This window comes from Saccostrea cucullata, unplaced genomic scaffold, assembly GCF_032062105.1.
Source record: "Saccostrea cucullata isolate Sc308-1 unplaced genomic scaffold, CSIRO_AGI_Scuc_v1 ctg783, whole genome shotgun sequence".
NCBI classification, from domain to species: Eukaryota; Metazoa; Mollusca; class Bivalvia; order Ostreida; family Ostreidae; genus Saccostrea; species Saccostrea cuccullata.
In genome coordinates, this window is record NW_026932035.1 from 313476 (window position 1) to 327092 (window position 13617).

Below are 13617 nucleotides of genomic sequence, written 5' to 3' on the forward strand. Positions count from 1 at the left end.
ATTTAACTCTGAACCCCCCCCCCTTTAAAAGCGATTTTCGTGTTTGTACAAATTTCTGCCTGAATATATCGAACAGATAACACTGAAATGCTTTCTTTGAAAATTGAAGGATTTTCTAAGAATTTAATAAATCCATTAATTTATTGAATATTGTGATACACTAATTTATAATACATATTTGATTGTCTTTAGACTTTTGAAAGCCAAATAAAATCTAAATCGCTAAATCGATAATACATCTCCAATTAATTGTCTCAAAATCATTAAACAAAAAAGAAATGAAATGATTAATTGCAATAAAGTTTACAAATAAAAATATCTAAGATTTTATATTGGGTAACGTATTGAGAGGATTCAAGCCTTTCCGGTCATTATACTTATCATCAAAATAAAGGTCATGTGACACGGAACTGAAGAGCCACCATCTTGAAATGAATCAGAAGAGGAATTGATAAATAAAGGGTGCTAAACCCCCAAAATTAATGTAATTTATACCATCAGATACAAATATTGCTTAAAAACGTAAAATATCCATGTCTTCAGGCAATACGTTACAGGTACAGTATTTGCTACACCTTGGAAGGTCATTGTAAACTCGGTTCCTTGCTAATGATCACCTGTTATTTGGAAATCGTGTGTTAATGTATAATATTTGACATCCTTCTGTGGCTTTATAATAAAGTGCACATTGCATGCCATATAGCAGAGAACAAAATTTTAAACTTTAATCACTGTGAAATTTTATTGCACCAGTACAATTTTTGAATTGAAGCTTTCCATTCTAACATCTATTTGTGGTGTTATTATGCTATAGTTTTCACACCATTTATACAAGTTTTGCAGGCTCCTTTACTGAACATGTTCATGATGACATCAAAAACAGCCACATTAAAGTAGGGCAGAAAATATTGAGAGTTAAAATGTGTTTACTTTGGGTTTACGCAGTCCATGCATATTTTATCCCATGTTTTGTATCACAATCTTTCAAAAAAACAAAAATAAAATGCACAAAGCTGTACACCATGTCTGCTTATAAAAGTAATACTATTGAATAGCTCCAGAATATATATATATGTTTAAAACTGTTTAGCATCGAAATTTGGAATACCATGAGCAATGTCTATTTTTAGATGTTTCTGCAAGTCCCATGATTTGCATGTGATATTGATAAAAGAAAGGATCATAATTATTCCTAACAACATATTGTCTGTATAAAGGTGTTGCTGTGACTCGGTTTAGAGTATTTCTATGAATTGAGACAGAAAGCACACTCTGTCAAAATTAGACAGGGGAGAAGGTAGTGCTATCATATGCACTCCTGACGATTTTCAACATGAATTCTGTTTTTCGGCGATATGTGAATGGGCATGGAGCATATGTTCCTGGCACTGCTTTACTTGTAAGCACAAGATATACTATGAGTTTAAAAGGATAAAAGTTAAGGTGTTAAAAGTTAATATATAACTGATGTTTTCCATCCATTTACAGAAAGCCATTGAGCTTGTTACAAAAGCCACAGAAGAAGACAAGAATAAGAATTATGAGGAAGCTCTACGGCTCTATGAACACTCAGTAGAGTACTTTTTACATGCTATGAAATGTGAGTACATGAACCATTATAAAATTTCACATATAATGTAGGCAAAATCTTTTCCCTGGCTGATGTTTAGCTTTCAATATACTTATTATGTGTAATTGAATTTTAGATGAGGCACAAAGTGAAAAAGCGAAAGACAGTATCCGAGCCAAATGTGCACAATATCTAGACAGAGCAGAGAAACTAAAACAATTCTTGAACAAAAAGTCCAAAAAGCCAGTGGCAGATGGAGGAGGGTCTAACAACAAAGGGTATGTACATTGTGCAAAAACATAAATTCATACATTGAATACAATGTATGAAGTGTTCATTGTAATGAGATTGCAAGAGAGAATAAATCATATTTTTCTTAATTTTAAAAGAAAATCATCAAAGAACAATGACTCTGACAGTGATGAAGAAGATCCAGATAAAAAGAAGTTTTCAAATCAGCTGTCAGGTTTGGTCTACACTTAAGAAATTATACATTGAAAAAATAAAAAGCTTGCCCACTCTTTCTTTACTACATGTATATAGTTGATTTGAAAAAAAAATGAAAAGCAGTTTCTACATCTATAAATCTGATAAATATTCTTGGGTTCCAGTTTGTTTTAAAAAAAAAGTTAATCAATATCTGTAGGTTCTAATTTTTTCATTTAGGGTGTATCTTCCAGTTTTCCACAAAATAAAAAAAAATGCAGTTAAATTTTTGAAATATTACAGGTGCCATTGTGATGGAAAGACCTAATGTAAAATGGGATGATGTTGCTGGTTTACACATGGCTAAAGAAGCACTTAAAGAGGCTGTAATTCTACCTGTAAAATTTCCTCATCTTTTTACTGGTAAGAGTACCATGTAAATAAATTTCATAAGTAAGAGTTACTACTTGTAGGAAACCTTTTAAGACTGTCTCAGGATATAAATGAACATTACTATTGGAGATTGCTTTCAATGGAAACACTTTTGTCCTCAGTTTTAAAATCACCAGTTACTCTGGTTTTTACAATTTCAAAGCATTTCTTTGTTCAAGACCTTGTCATTCCTAATAAACAGATTTATTTTCATTCTCTTATAGGTAAAAGAAAACCTTGGAGGGGAATTTTATTGTTTGGAGTTAGTATTCTAAATAAAAATATTGAATTTACATGTATGTTTAAAAACAAATTATACATTTTAGGAAAAAAAAAGTTCAGTAATGAATTGAACTTATTCAGTCTCATATAAGTGCAGTGGAATTGTTTTTTGAAAAAAAACCCCACATTTATTGCTATATATTACAGCCTCCTGGTACAGGAAAGTCCTATCTTGCAAAAGCTGTGGCAACAGAAGCCAATAACTCGACCTTCTTTTCGGTTTCATCAGCTGATTTAGTGTCAAAATGGCTGGGAGAAAGTGAAAAGTAAGTCGTTTCTTATGGACATAAAATGTAGCTTACATGTGTGTAAAATAACCAGGTTAAAGACTTTGGAAAAGGTTTATCTAATATCAGGTAATTAGGCCAAAACCAAAAATAGTCTTGTTTCCTACTATCTGACCTACCCTATTTTTTTTGCACCCGACCCTAAAGTTTTTTTTTTAAGTTTTGGAGAAAAAAATTAAGAATTTCAGGAATTTCATGTTCAGAAAGTAAAGAAAAAATATAATCAGGTGGTATTTCATGAAACTGTATAAAGATGTGATAATATCTAATTTTAAAATATAATGTTGACCTGTATGACCTGTTTTATTTGGTCATATCAAAAAATGCCACTGGAAAAAATAGAATTAAATAAAAAATTAAATAATTTTCCTACCTACCTACCCTATTTTTTTCAGGCTGGTAGCAGGAAACAAGGCTATTATTTTTTTTGGCCTTACATTATCCTGATCAAACTTTCATGGATGTTGTTTGTATGGTTGTACTTTACCAGAGCAATTATTTAGAGAGAGATTTTTCCTTTCTTTTAGATTGCATTAATTTAACTGAATCTTGTTATCTCTAACTACCTTTATTTTAAAATGCATAATTCAAAAAATATTGGCAGAATATGTGATTCTGTGAAGTAATTCTGATATTTTTTATTTCAGATTGGTAAAGACATTATTTGCCTTAGCTCGTGAGAATAAGCCCAGCATTATATTTATTGATGAAGTGGATGCCCTCTGTGGATCGCGTAGTGAGAATGAATCTGAGTCGGCAAGGAGAATCAAAACGGAGTTTCTGGTCCAGATGCAGGGAGTGGGTGTAGACAATGACGGTGTTCTAGTATTAGGAGCTACAAACATACCCTGGGTGCTGGACTCGGCTATAAGGAGAAGGTGAATATTGTTTGCTCTTTTGATGTTTTTATTCAGAAATTGATGTCTGTTTTCTTCATGGTAGACATTAATATCATTTTACAGTGAACCACATATATAGGATAATGAAAGTTGTTTTATTTACGTTGTCATTACTATCCTGTGTACATTTTGGGTGCACATTATTTCTTTCTGAATTTAATTATCATATCAGTAGTTTAAAATAAAAAAAAAAAATAATGACTTTGACTAGTGTGTATTTACATTAGCAATTAACAAATAATCGTATGCATGATTTTTTGGATTTTTTCCCCTAAGTTTACTGGTAATTGAGTGGATTTCAAAACAAGGCATCTGTATCACTTTATTTTTTTTTTTAGCTCTACTGGTCAGAGACCAGAAGAGCTTATGCGATAGTAAGGTGTCCGTCGTCCGTCCGTCTGTCTGTAAACAATTTTTCAAGATGCTACTCCTCCTACAGTTTTGGTCTGATTTCAGTATAACTTGGCACACAAGTAGACTACACTAAGATACATAAAATAGTGCATCGGTTTTTGATTTTGATGAATGGTGTTGCTATGTTTACTAAAAATAGAATTTTCTGTGAAATTTTTAAAATGCTACTCCTCCTATAGTTTTGATCTGATTTCAATATAACTTGGCACACAAGTAGACTACACTAAGATACATAAAATAGTGCATTGGTTTTTGATTTTGATGAACAGTGTTGCCATGGTCACTAAAAATAGAATTTTCTGTGAAATTCCTTTAAAATGCTACTCCTCCTACAGTTTTGATCTGATTTCAATATTACTTGGCACACAAGTAGACTACACTAAGATACATAAAATAGTGCATCGTTTTTTGATTTCGTTGAACGGTGTTGCCATGGTTACTAAAAATAGAATTTTCTGTGAAATTCCTTTAAAACGCTACTCCTACAGTTTTGGTCTGATTTCAATATAACTTTGCACACAAGTAGACTGCACTAAGATACATAGAATAGTGCATCGGTTTTTGATTTCGATGAACAGTGTTGCCGTGGTTACTAAAAATAGAATTTTCTGTGAAATTCCTACAAAATGCTACTCCTCCTATAGTTTTGATCTGATTTCAATATAACTTGGCACACAAGTAGACTACACTAAGATACATAAAATAGTGCATTGGTTTTTGATTTTGATGAACAGTGTTGCCATGGTCACTAAAAATAGAATTTTCTGTGAAATTCCTTTAAAATGCTACTCCTCCTACAGTTTTGATCTGATTTCAATATTACTTGGCACACAAGTAGACTACACTAAGATACATAAAATAGTGCATCGTTTTTAGCTCACCTGAGCCGAAGGCTCAAGTGAGCTTTTCTGATCACATTTTGTCCGTCGTCCGTCCGTCTGTCCGTCTGTCTGTCTGTCTGTCTGTCTGTCTGTCTGTCTGTCTGTCCGTCCGTCTGTAAACTTTTCACATTTTCGACTTCTTCTCAAGAACCACTGGGCCAATTTTGACCAAACTTGGTACAAAGCATCCTTGGGTAAAGGGGATTTTAAATTGTTAAAATTAAGGGACATATCCCCTCGCAAGGGGAGATAATCAAGAAAAGACAAAAATAGGGTTGGGTCATTAAAAAATCTTCTTCTCAAGAACCACTGGGCCAGTAAAGCTGAAACTTATGTGGAAGCTTCCTGGGGTAGTGTAGATTCTAAATTGTTCAAATCATGACCCCCAGGGGTAGGGCGGGGCCACAATGGGGAATCAAAGTTTTACATAGAAATATATAGGAAAAATCTTTGAAAATCTTCTTCTCAAGAATCACTGGGCCAGAAAAGCTGAAACTTATGTGGAAGCATGCTGGGGTAGTGTAGATTCTAAATTGTACAAATCATGACCCCCGGGGGTTGGGCGGGGCCACAATGGGGAATCCAAGTTTTACATAGAAATATAAAGGAAAATCTTTGAAAATCTTCTTTTCAAGAACCACTGGGTCAGAAAAGCTGAAACTTACGTGGAAGCATCCTGGGGTAGTGTAGATTCTAAATTGTTCAAATCATGACCCCCAGGGCTTGGGCGGGGCCACAATTGGGAATCAAAGTTTTACAAAGAAATATAAAGGAAAAATCTTTGAAAATCTTCTTCTCAAGAGCCACTGGGCCAGAAAAGCTGAAACTTATTTTGAAGCATCCTGGGGTAGTGTAGATTCTAAATTGTTCATATCATGACCCCCGGGGGTAGGGTGGGGCCACAATGGGGAATCAAAGTTTTACCTAGAAATATGTAGGAAAAATCTTTGAAAATCTTCTTCTTAAGAACCACTGGGCCAGAAAAGCTGAAACTGATGTGGAAGCATCCTAGGATAGTTTAGGTTATAAAATGTGCAAATCATGACCCCCGGGGGTTGAGCGGGGCCACATTCGGGAATCAAAGTTTTACATAGAAATAAATAGGAAAAATCTTTAAAAATCTTCTTCTCAAGAACCACTGGGCCAGTTAAGCTGAAACTTATGTTGAAGCATCCTTGGGTAGTGTAGATTCTAAATTATGCAAATCATGACCCCCGGGGGTAGGGCGGGGCCACAATGGGGAATCAATGTTTTACATAGAAATATATAGGAAAAATCTTTGAAAATCTTTTTCTCAAGAACCACTGAGCCAGAAATGCTGAAACTTATGTGGAAGCATCCTGGGGTAGTGTAGATTCTAAATTGTTCAAATCATGACCCCCAGGGGTTGGGCGGGGCCACAATAGGGAATCCAAGTTTTACATAGAAATATACAGAATAAATCTTTGAAAATCTCCTTCTCAAGAACTACTGGGTCAGAAAAGCTGAAACTTATGTGGAAGCATCCTGGGGTAGTGTAGATTCTAAATTGTTCAAATCATGACCCCCGGGGGTTGGGCGGGGCCACAATAAGGAATCAATGTTTTACATAGAAACATATAGAAAAAATCTTTGAAAATCTTCTTCTCAAGAACCACTGGGCCAGAAAAACTGAAACTTATGTGGAAGCATACTGGGATAGTGTAGAATTCAAATTGTTTAAATTATGATCATTGGGGTAGGATGGGGTCACAATATGTATTACAAGGGGGAAATCTGGTAAAGAACGGAATGGCCAAAGCTTCTCAGGTGAGCGATGTGGCCCATGGGCCTCTTGTTTGATTTCGTTGAACGGTGTTGCCATGGTTACTAGTGATGGAACGATTGTCGCCGACAATCGATTGTCGGTCGTTAGAAGCTCTTCGATGCTACTAATCGATTATAAAATAAATGTCGCCGACATCGCTAACAAAAAATAAAAGTCTCATACTTTCAATTTTATTACCAAATCCAAGTGTAAAGAGCATAAAGTAGTGATGATTGTTGAAAACATTGTAAAAAAATTAATTCCCATTCTGTTTCAATAGTCCTATAGTGTTTAAAGTAAACAAAATATCATATTATTTTCCACTTTTAGAAAAAGAAATTTCAATTAATATTTTTGAATATTTTATGTAAGTTAATGATTTTTTTGTAAAATCTTACAGAAATCTAAATAAGTTTTAACTTTTCTATATTAATTTCATTAAAGTTCAAAATTTCGATTATAATCGATTATTAATCGATTATGCCCAGCCGATTATTACCGATAATCGATTCTGATTTTTTTCCGATTCCCCATCACTAATGGTTACTAAAAATAGAATTTTCTGTGAAATTCCTTTAAAACGCTACTCCTACAGTTTTGGTCTGATTTCAATATAACTTTGCACACAAGTAGACTGCACTAAGATACATAGAATAGTGCATCGGTTTTTGATTTCGATGAACAGTGTTGCCGTGGTTACTAAAAATAGAATTTTCTGTGAAATTCCTTTAAAACGCTACTCCTACAGTTTTGGTCTGATTTCAATATAACTTTGCACACAAGTAGACTACACTAAGATACATAGAATAGTGCATCGGTTTTTGATTTCGATGAACAGTGTTGCCATTGTTACTAAAAATAGAAATGTCTGTGAAATTCCTTTAAAACACTACTCCTTCTACAGTTTTGGTCTAATGGCAATGGCTTCTTTTCTCATCCTTTGTTATAAGTACAAACCAGTAGAGCTACAGTCTCGACAAAGACTTCTGGTTAAATATCGAACCAATATTTCATGCAAATATTTTAAATGTGATATTGTTTTCATGTCTAAATGAAGGTAAATAGATAGCTTCATTTAGTAAAACAATGTCACAATTATATAAAATTTAAGATTAATATTATAGTCTAAAAATGTTCTCATTTTGTCATATTTTTTCATCTAAAAATATGTATAAAAAATTCTATTTGATTAGGTTTGAGAAAAGAATTTATATTCCCCTGCCTGAAGCCCCTGCCAGAACAGAGATGTTTAAGCTTCACCTGGGGAACACCCCTCACAGCCTTAGTGAGGAGGAATTCCGAGAACTAGGGCGGAGGACAGAGGGGTATTCTGGAGCTGACATATCCATTGTGGTCAGAGACGCTCTAATGCAGCCTGTCAGAAAAGTCCAAACAGCTACACATTTCAGAAAAGTAAGTCTAGCAATATTAGCCATCTTAATGTAAAACAAACATTCCTCCAGGATCATAATAGAAAGGGTTCTTACTAATTATGTTTGCAATGTTATGTTCAGTAATTTCTAAGGATGTCAAAATAAAAATTTTCCTTAGTCGAACATTCGATTGCATTATTCGAACAATAGTCGACTATTCGAAGCATTTTTATAGCACGGTGTTTTTGAAAGCTTATCAAGTAGAATAAATTAGAAAATTGAAAAAAATTGGAAAATGGGAATTGTTAACACACACTATCCACACATCCAGTGATTTTGTTAAATACTGTTTGTTCAATTAATGATTACCCAAACTATCATAATGCCTTTTATGTAAGATTATTGTTTTGATAATTATCGAAGTTCAAAAAACTTCACAGCCATGCAGATATTGTTTGTTCCTAGGATTTAAAATTCCTAGAGGTTATGAATATAATTGGTACAATTCAATTAATTAATTTTCAAAGTCCAGTATAAGCTGCATAATTTACTACAAAAACGAAAAGTCAGTGATTGAGAAATAATTGTCACAGTATGTAATTACTGTTTTTTTTTTTTTTTGGTTTGTTCCCATCTCGCCTTAACTGTAAAATTTAGCATTCTCATTTCGCCTTAGTAAGCTCTCAGATGAATTAAGGTGATGAAGATTTAATATATTTAGCATAAAGTACTTTTTGGTATTACACGTATTATTTCATTCACAGTATTTATAAATTTCCATTAAATGTTATATTCAATCAAAAAATTTTTATCATTTAAATTTTTATATCAACCTAGTATTAATATTTACAAATACTAAAATTCCCATTTCGCCTTAGTATTTCACAATTAAGGCAAAATGGGAACACACCTTTTTTCCATATGTACAATTTGGAAAAATGTTTATATACTGTGACTGTGTTTGAGCTCTCGTCTGAGGACGTACACTATGAGAGGAAGGGCGCTTTTTCAGTTTTGAGATGAGAATTTCATTATCACCTCCTTTACTTGCATTTATTTGATATTCAAATGTCGTTTCATTATTCGATTGTCGGCCCATTCGACTGATAGTCGAATAGTCGACTATTCGTTGACATCCCTAGTAATTTCGTTTTTCGATGCTTCAAGAGCACACAGTTTCAAATATGGATATATGCAGCATCCCAATAACCCAGATCTAGATCATACCTTAACTGTGAATGTATTTCTAAGAAACAGAACAGACTTTAATTGATGAATAATATTTTTGATTTAGGTGCGAGGTCCCTCGAGGGAGGATCCCAATGTGATAGTGGATGACCTACTGACTCCCTGTTCTCCAGGGGCCCCTGGAGCTATGGAGATGAACTGGACAGACGTTGATGGAAATAAATTGCTAGAACCCATTGTATCCATGGTTTGTACAACTTTATCATTATTTCTATGAGACTTAGGACCTCATGAATTTTAAAGGAAATTGATATTTGTGAGTTGTCTTCCTTGACATTCAGAGTTAGTTTATTCAAACATTTTTTCACATTTAAAATTCTACAACATGTACAAGAAGGAATTTTTTTAAGTCAATAATATTTTTTGTTAATTCTAAACCTTGCTTATTCATTTCAGAATGACATGTTAATGTCATTAGCCACATCTAAACCTACAGTGAATGAAGCGGACCTTAAAAAGTTAGAGGAGTTCACTGCTGATTTTGGACAAGAAGGATAGCTTTAGGGATCTCTTTATCTTTTATATCTGGTTTATTAATATACATGTATAAGAACTTGTATGACACTGTGCAAACTTGAAAGAAGATGGTGTTCTAGGATACCCCATCAAAGCACAAAGTATCTTGTCAATATGGATATGACTGTGTTGTGTGACCTGCTCATGTGTAGGATATCCTCTTATAGAATTCAGTATCCCTATAGGCTACTGATTAGAAATAAACTGTGATAGAAGTTGGTACATGATGACTTAGTATGGCTGAGTGAGTGAAATGAACTTTTTCTGTATGAAAACCATCTGTATATTTTTTCAGTCTTTGCTTAAGAGGATGAAAATGGTGATGAATCATTTTACCTACTTTATCTGCAAATTTGATTCTGACAGTGCGTTTTGTTTTCTCCATTGTAGTTATGTAAATGTGGCATTAATTGTCTGTTGACAGTAATGCATGATGCCTTTTGTGTTTTTTAATATTCCTTCTTCATGTCTTTATGTTGATGTACATGTAATAGTTAAAACAGTGTTTTGAGAGGATGCAAGACATAATTGAATAGATGTTAATAGGATATAAATGCTGTAAAATAAACTACTATTATTATTAAAGTCATTATTGAGACTTATTTAGTTACTAGTTAGGTCTCTAATGTCTGGCAGTTTGAGACGCTCACCTGAGCATAAGGCTACAAATTCCACAAACATGTGAAATTCATCCCCCTTCCCACCCTTTCCTGTTGGATTGGGCTGAAAGTTCTTACAAAAATAGTACAGTTTTGTAAAGATTTCTTCACTTTTGGGCATCAAGCTTCCAAACTGCTGGCATGATTGTTATGAGTGTTGAGCCTGTAATTTAGAATTTTGACCTGGGTTGAAAATTGACCCCCTGGATTTGTCTTTTTTGAATAAAGGTTTTGAATTTGACCAAAAGGTGTTGAATATGAGCCAGGTTGTACCACTGTTGTAGAATTTTGATCATGAAACTGGTTCTAATTGCAACAGCATGAGAAACACATATTAATGAATTAATATTCACAACTATGATTTACTCAATTAAATATACATGTACTTAATTCAGTTTTATTTTTTAGAACATTTACATTAATATGTTATTTCCATTCATAAGTTGACTCCATATATTCCAATGAACTTGAAATAAAAGACCACAGAGTCTGCCATAAATAGTTTATATTTGGAAATTTTACTGACAGTGGATGATAAGGGCCCACAAACAAGCAAAATGTATAAAACGGGATGATTTCATATTTTCCATCATCAACTTTATTAAAGAACTAACCCGCTTTCACCTGTATATGATCCAAATTTATACGAGGGCATACTCAGAGTAGACAGACTACTGGTAAATAAGTCAATGTTACAGAGATTTCACCATCTTTGTTTAAAATCAGCATTAAGGAATTCTATGGTCGCTATACATGTATTGATTTGAAAAAAAAATACAAATATAGCATATCATTGGATCTATTTTGTTTGATGTGTTTCATACCAATTGTGAATTTGTAAGACTTTTGAATTTGACTACGTAATGTCATGTCAAACGGATCAATACTGAAAACAGGGTTATTTTTGCCCTTTCACACTGTAAAATTCGCCCAGTCGTAGTTTTGTTTAAGAAATTATACTGAATTTTTTTAATTCGCCCCATTTTAAAATCGCCCTCATGAGGTAAGAGCGAAATGGGCAAAAATAAAACGGGGCGAAATTTTTTAGTTGGCAAATCCACCTCTGGAATTTTCAGAGGCCCGTATCCTATACCATATTCACAGATTTGTATCATTTGTAGATGCTGCGAAATTAAAGTCGTAGGCGTCGGAACCGGGGATGGGGGGGGGGGGCTTTGCCCTCCCCCCACTTTTTTGCAAAAATAGACATTATGTAGGCATTGAAAATAGGGATTTACATTTTTTTTTGTTGGTTTAGCCCCCCCCCCCTGCCTCCCCACTTTCAATTTGCTTCCGACGCCCATGGAAGTAATGTCAAAAGTTTGGTTATACATGAAATGGAAGTCCAGGACAGGCATTTTGAGATCATAGCAAGCTACATTTTCTATGAAATTGGAACTCGTAAATTTACTTACCTTGCCATTGGTTGGTTATTTACAAAATTATTTTTTAAAAAACACTGATTGTACACACAAGTAGTTCGAAGCTGATGAGGTGCTTGAGTTTTGAATGACAATATCTAGTATGTGGTTTTTGGAGAACAGGGCTTCCAATCTGTCAGTATTCTCATGGATACCAATTGCACTCTGTTATTAGCAGACCTGGCTATTTTGTGTTTTCCTAAAGCAGAATTTATTTTTAAAAAATCAAAACTGTACTAAGAAGATAAATACACTTAAAATTTAGATGTTTATATCGACGTTATATATTTTCAATTAACAATAATTATCTCAATTCTTAGTTCGACTCTGTATATTCCAATGAACTTGAAATAACAGATACAACAGAGTTTGACTGATACATGTGTTTCATATTAGGATATACCATTAGAAAAAAGACGTTAATGGTAACCTAACAACAAACCTTTATGATGAAGGTGATAACTTCCCATTTTGTTGTTGACTACTTTTCTTTACTTATGTAGCAATAAACCCTTATCACCTGCACATGGGGTGCGTGTCTCTCAGTTGATTCGAGACGCAAGACCCATGCTCTTCCGACGAACACTTTATGGCAAGCTATTGACAAAAAGTTGATAAAACAGGGATATCAATCTCGTTTGAAGTCTGGCATCATTTTGAAAGTTCAGTTGTGGAGACAACGACGCGCCAGCAAATCATCGTTGGAAAACCACGGTCGGTAAGAGAAGCGCGAGACCGATCTTGGGGTAGCTGACGATGCAGCAAATACAATCTAACATTAATTAATTAAGTCAAATGCCGACTGAATTTTTTTTATACCTTTTGTTAGACAATTATTTACACATTGATTTGTATGGATTTTCCGTTTGCCAGATTATGACAAGTAGCACACAGCGGTGTCCGGTCGACATGGGATGCTTCATCGTCGGAAACCCACGGTCGGTCTCGCTTCTCGAGGTAAGAGAAGCGAGACCGACCGTGGGTTTCCGACGATGGGGATGCTTATACACTAGCTCCTCTATGTCACCTGATCACACCTCCGGTGTTTTTAGAGGCACGTGTTTGCTCTGCCCCGAATTTGTATTGCGTCCATGGACTTGTAAGCTTGATTACTGTTCGTTAGCATGGTTTTTTCTCTCCATATTTCATAGAGAAAACAATGTATATGAACCTATTTCAACTTTTAACATGTGGAAATCTAAGAAATACCGTAAAATATCGAGACTTTTTAAAGAGGAATCTGCAATCAAGTTGCAACTGGTTTTATATTTAACGAGTTCTTCATTCATAAAGAAAACCTTTTTATGTGATAATAAACTTTCAAAGGAACTTTAGAGCTGATAATCTTACTTATCCATCGTAGACATTCGCAGTCCGAAAGTAAAACTTACAAAAGCCTATTAGGATCACTCTAAAGAGAAAA

The 13617-nt window shown here is 34.1% G+C and overlaps 1 protein-coding gene across 2 annotated transcripts; it reads left to right on the forward strand.

Annotated features, from left to right (window-relative positions):
• Positions 1-382: 382 nt before the first annotated feature.
• LOC134234307 (vacuolar protein sorting-associated protein 4B-like) lies at positions 383-10712 on the forward strand. Of its 2 annotated transcripts, none has more exons than XM_062716354.1 (11): positions 383-557; positions 1489-1600; positions 1707-1848; positions 1960-2036; positions 2300-2419; positions 2653-2690; positions 2858-2976; positions 3645-3875; positions 8171-8390; positions 9645-9785; positions 9995-10712. In XM_062716354.1, the coding sequence occupies exons 1-11, from the start codon at positions 534-536 to the stop codon at positions 10094-10096; spliced, it is 1326 nt and encodes a 441-aa protein (XP_062572338.1). In that variant the 5' UTR covers positions 383-533; the 3' UTR covers positions 10097-10712. The 2 variants fall into 2 exon arrangements, with proteins under 2 accessions (XP_062572338.1, XP_062572337.1); XM_062716353.1 differs by lacking the exon at positions 383-557 and adding an exon at positions 1243-1399.
• The last annotated feature ends 2905 nt before the right edge of the window (positions 10713-13617 follow it).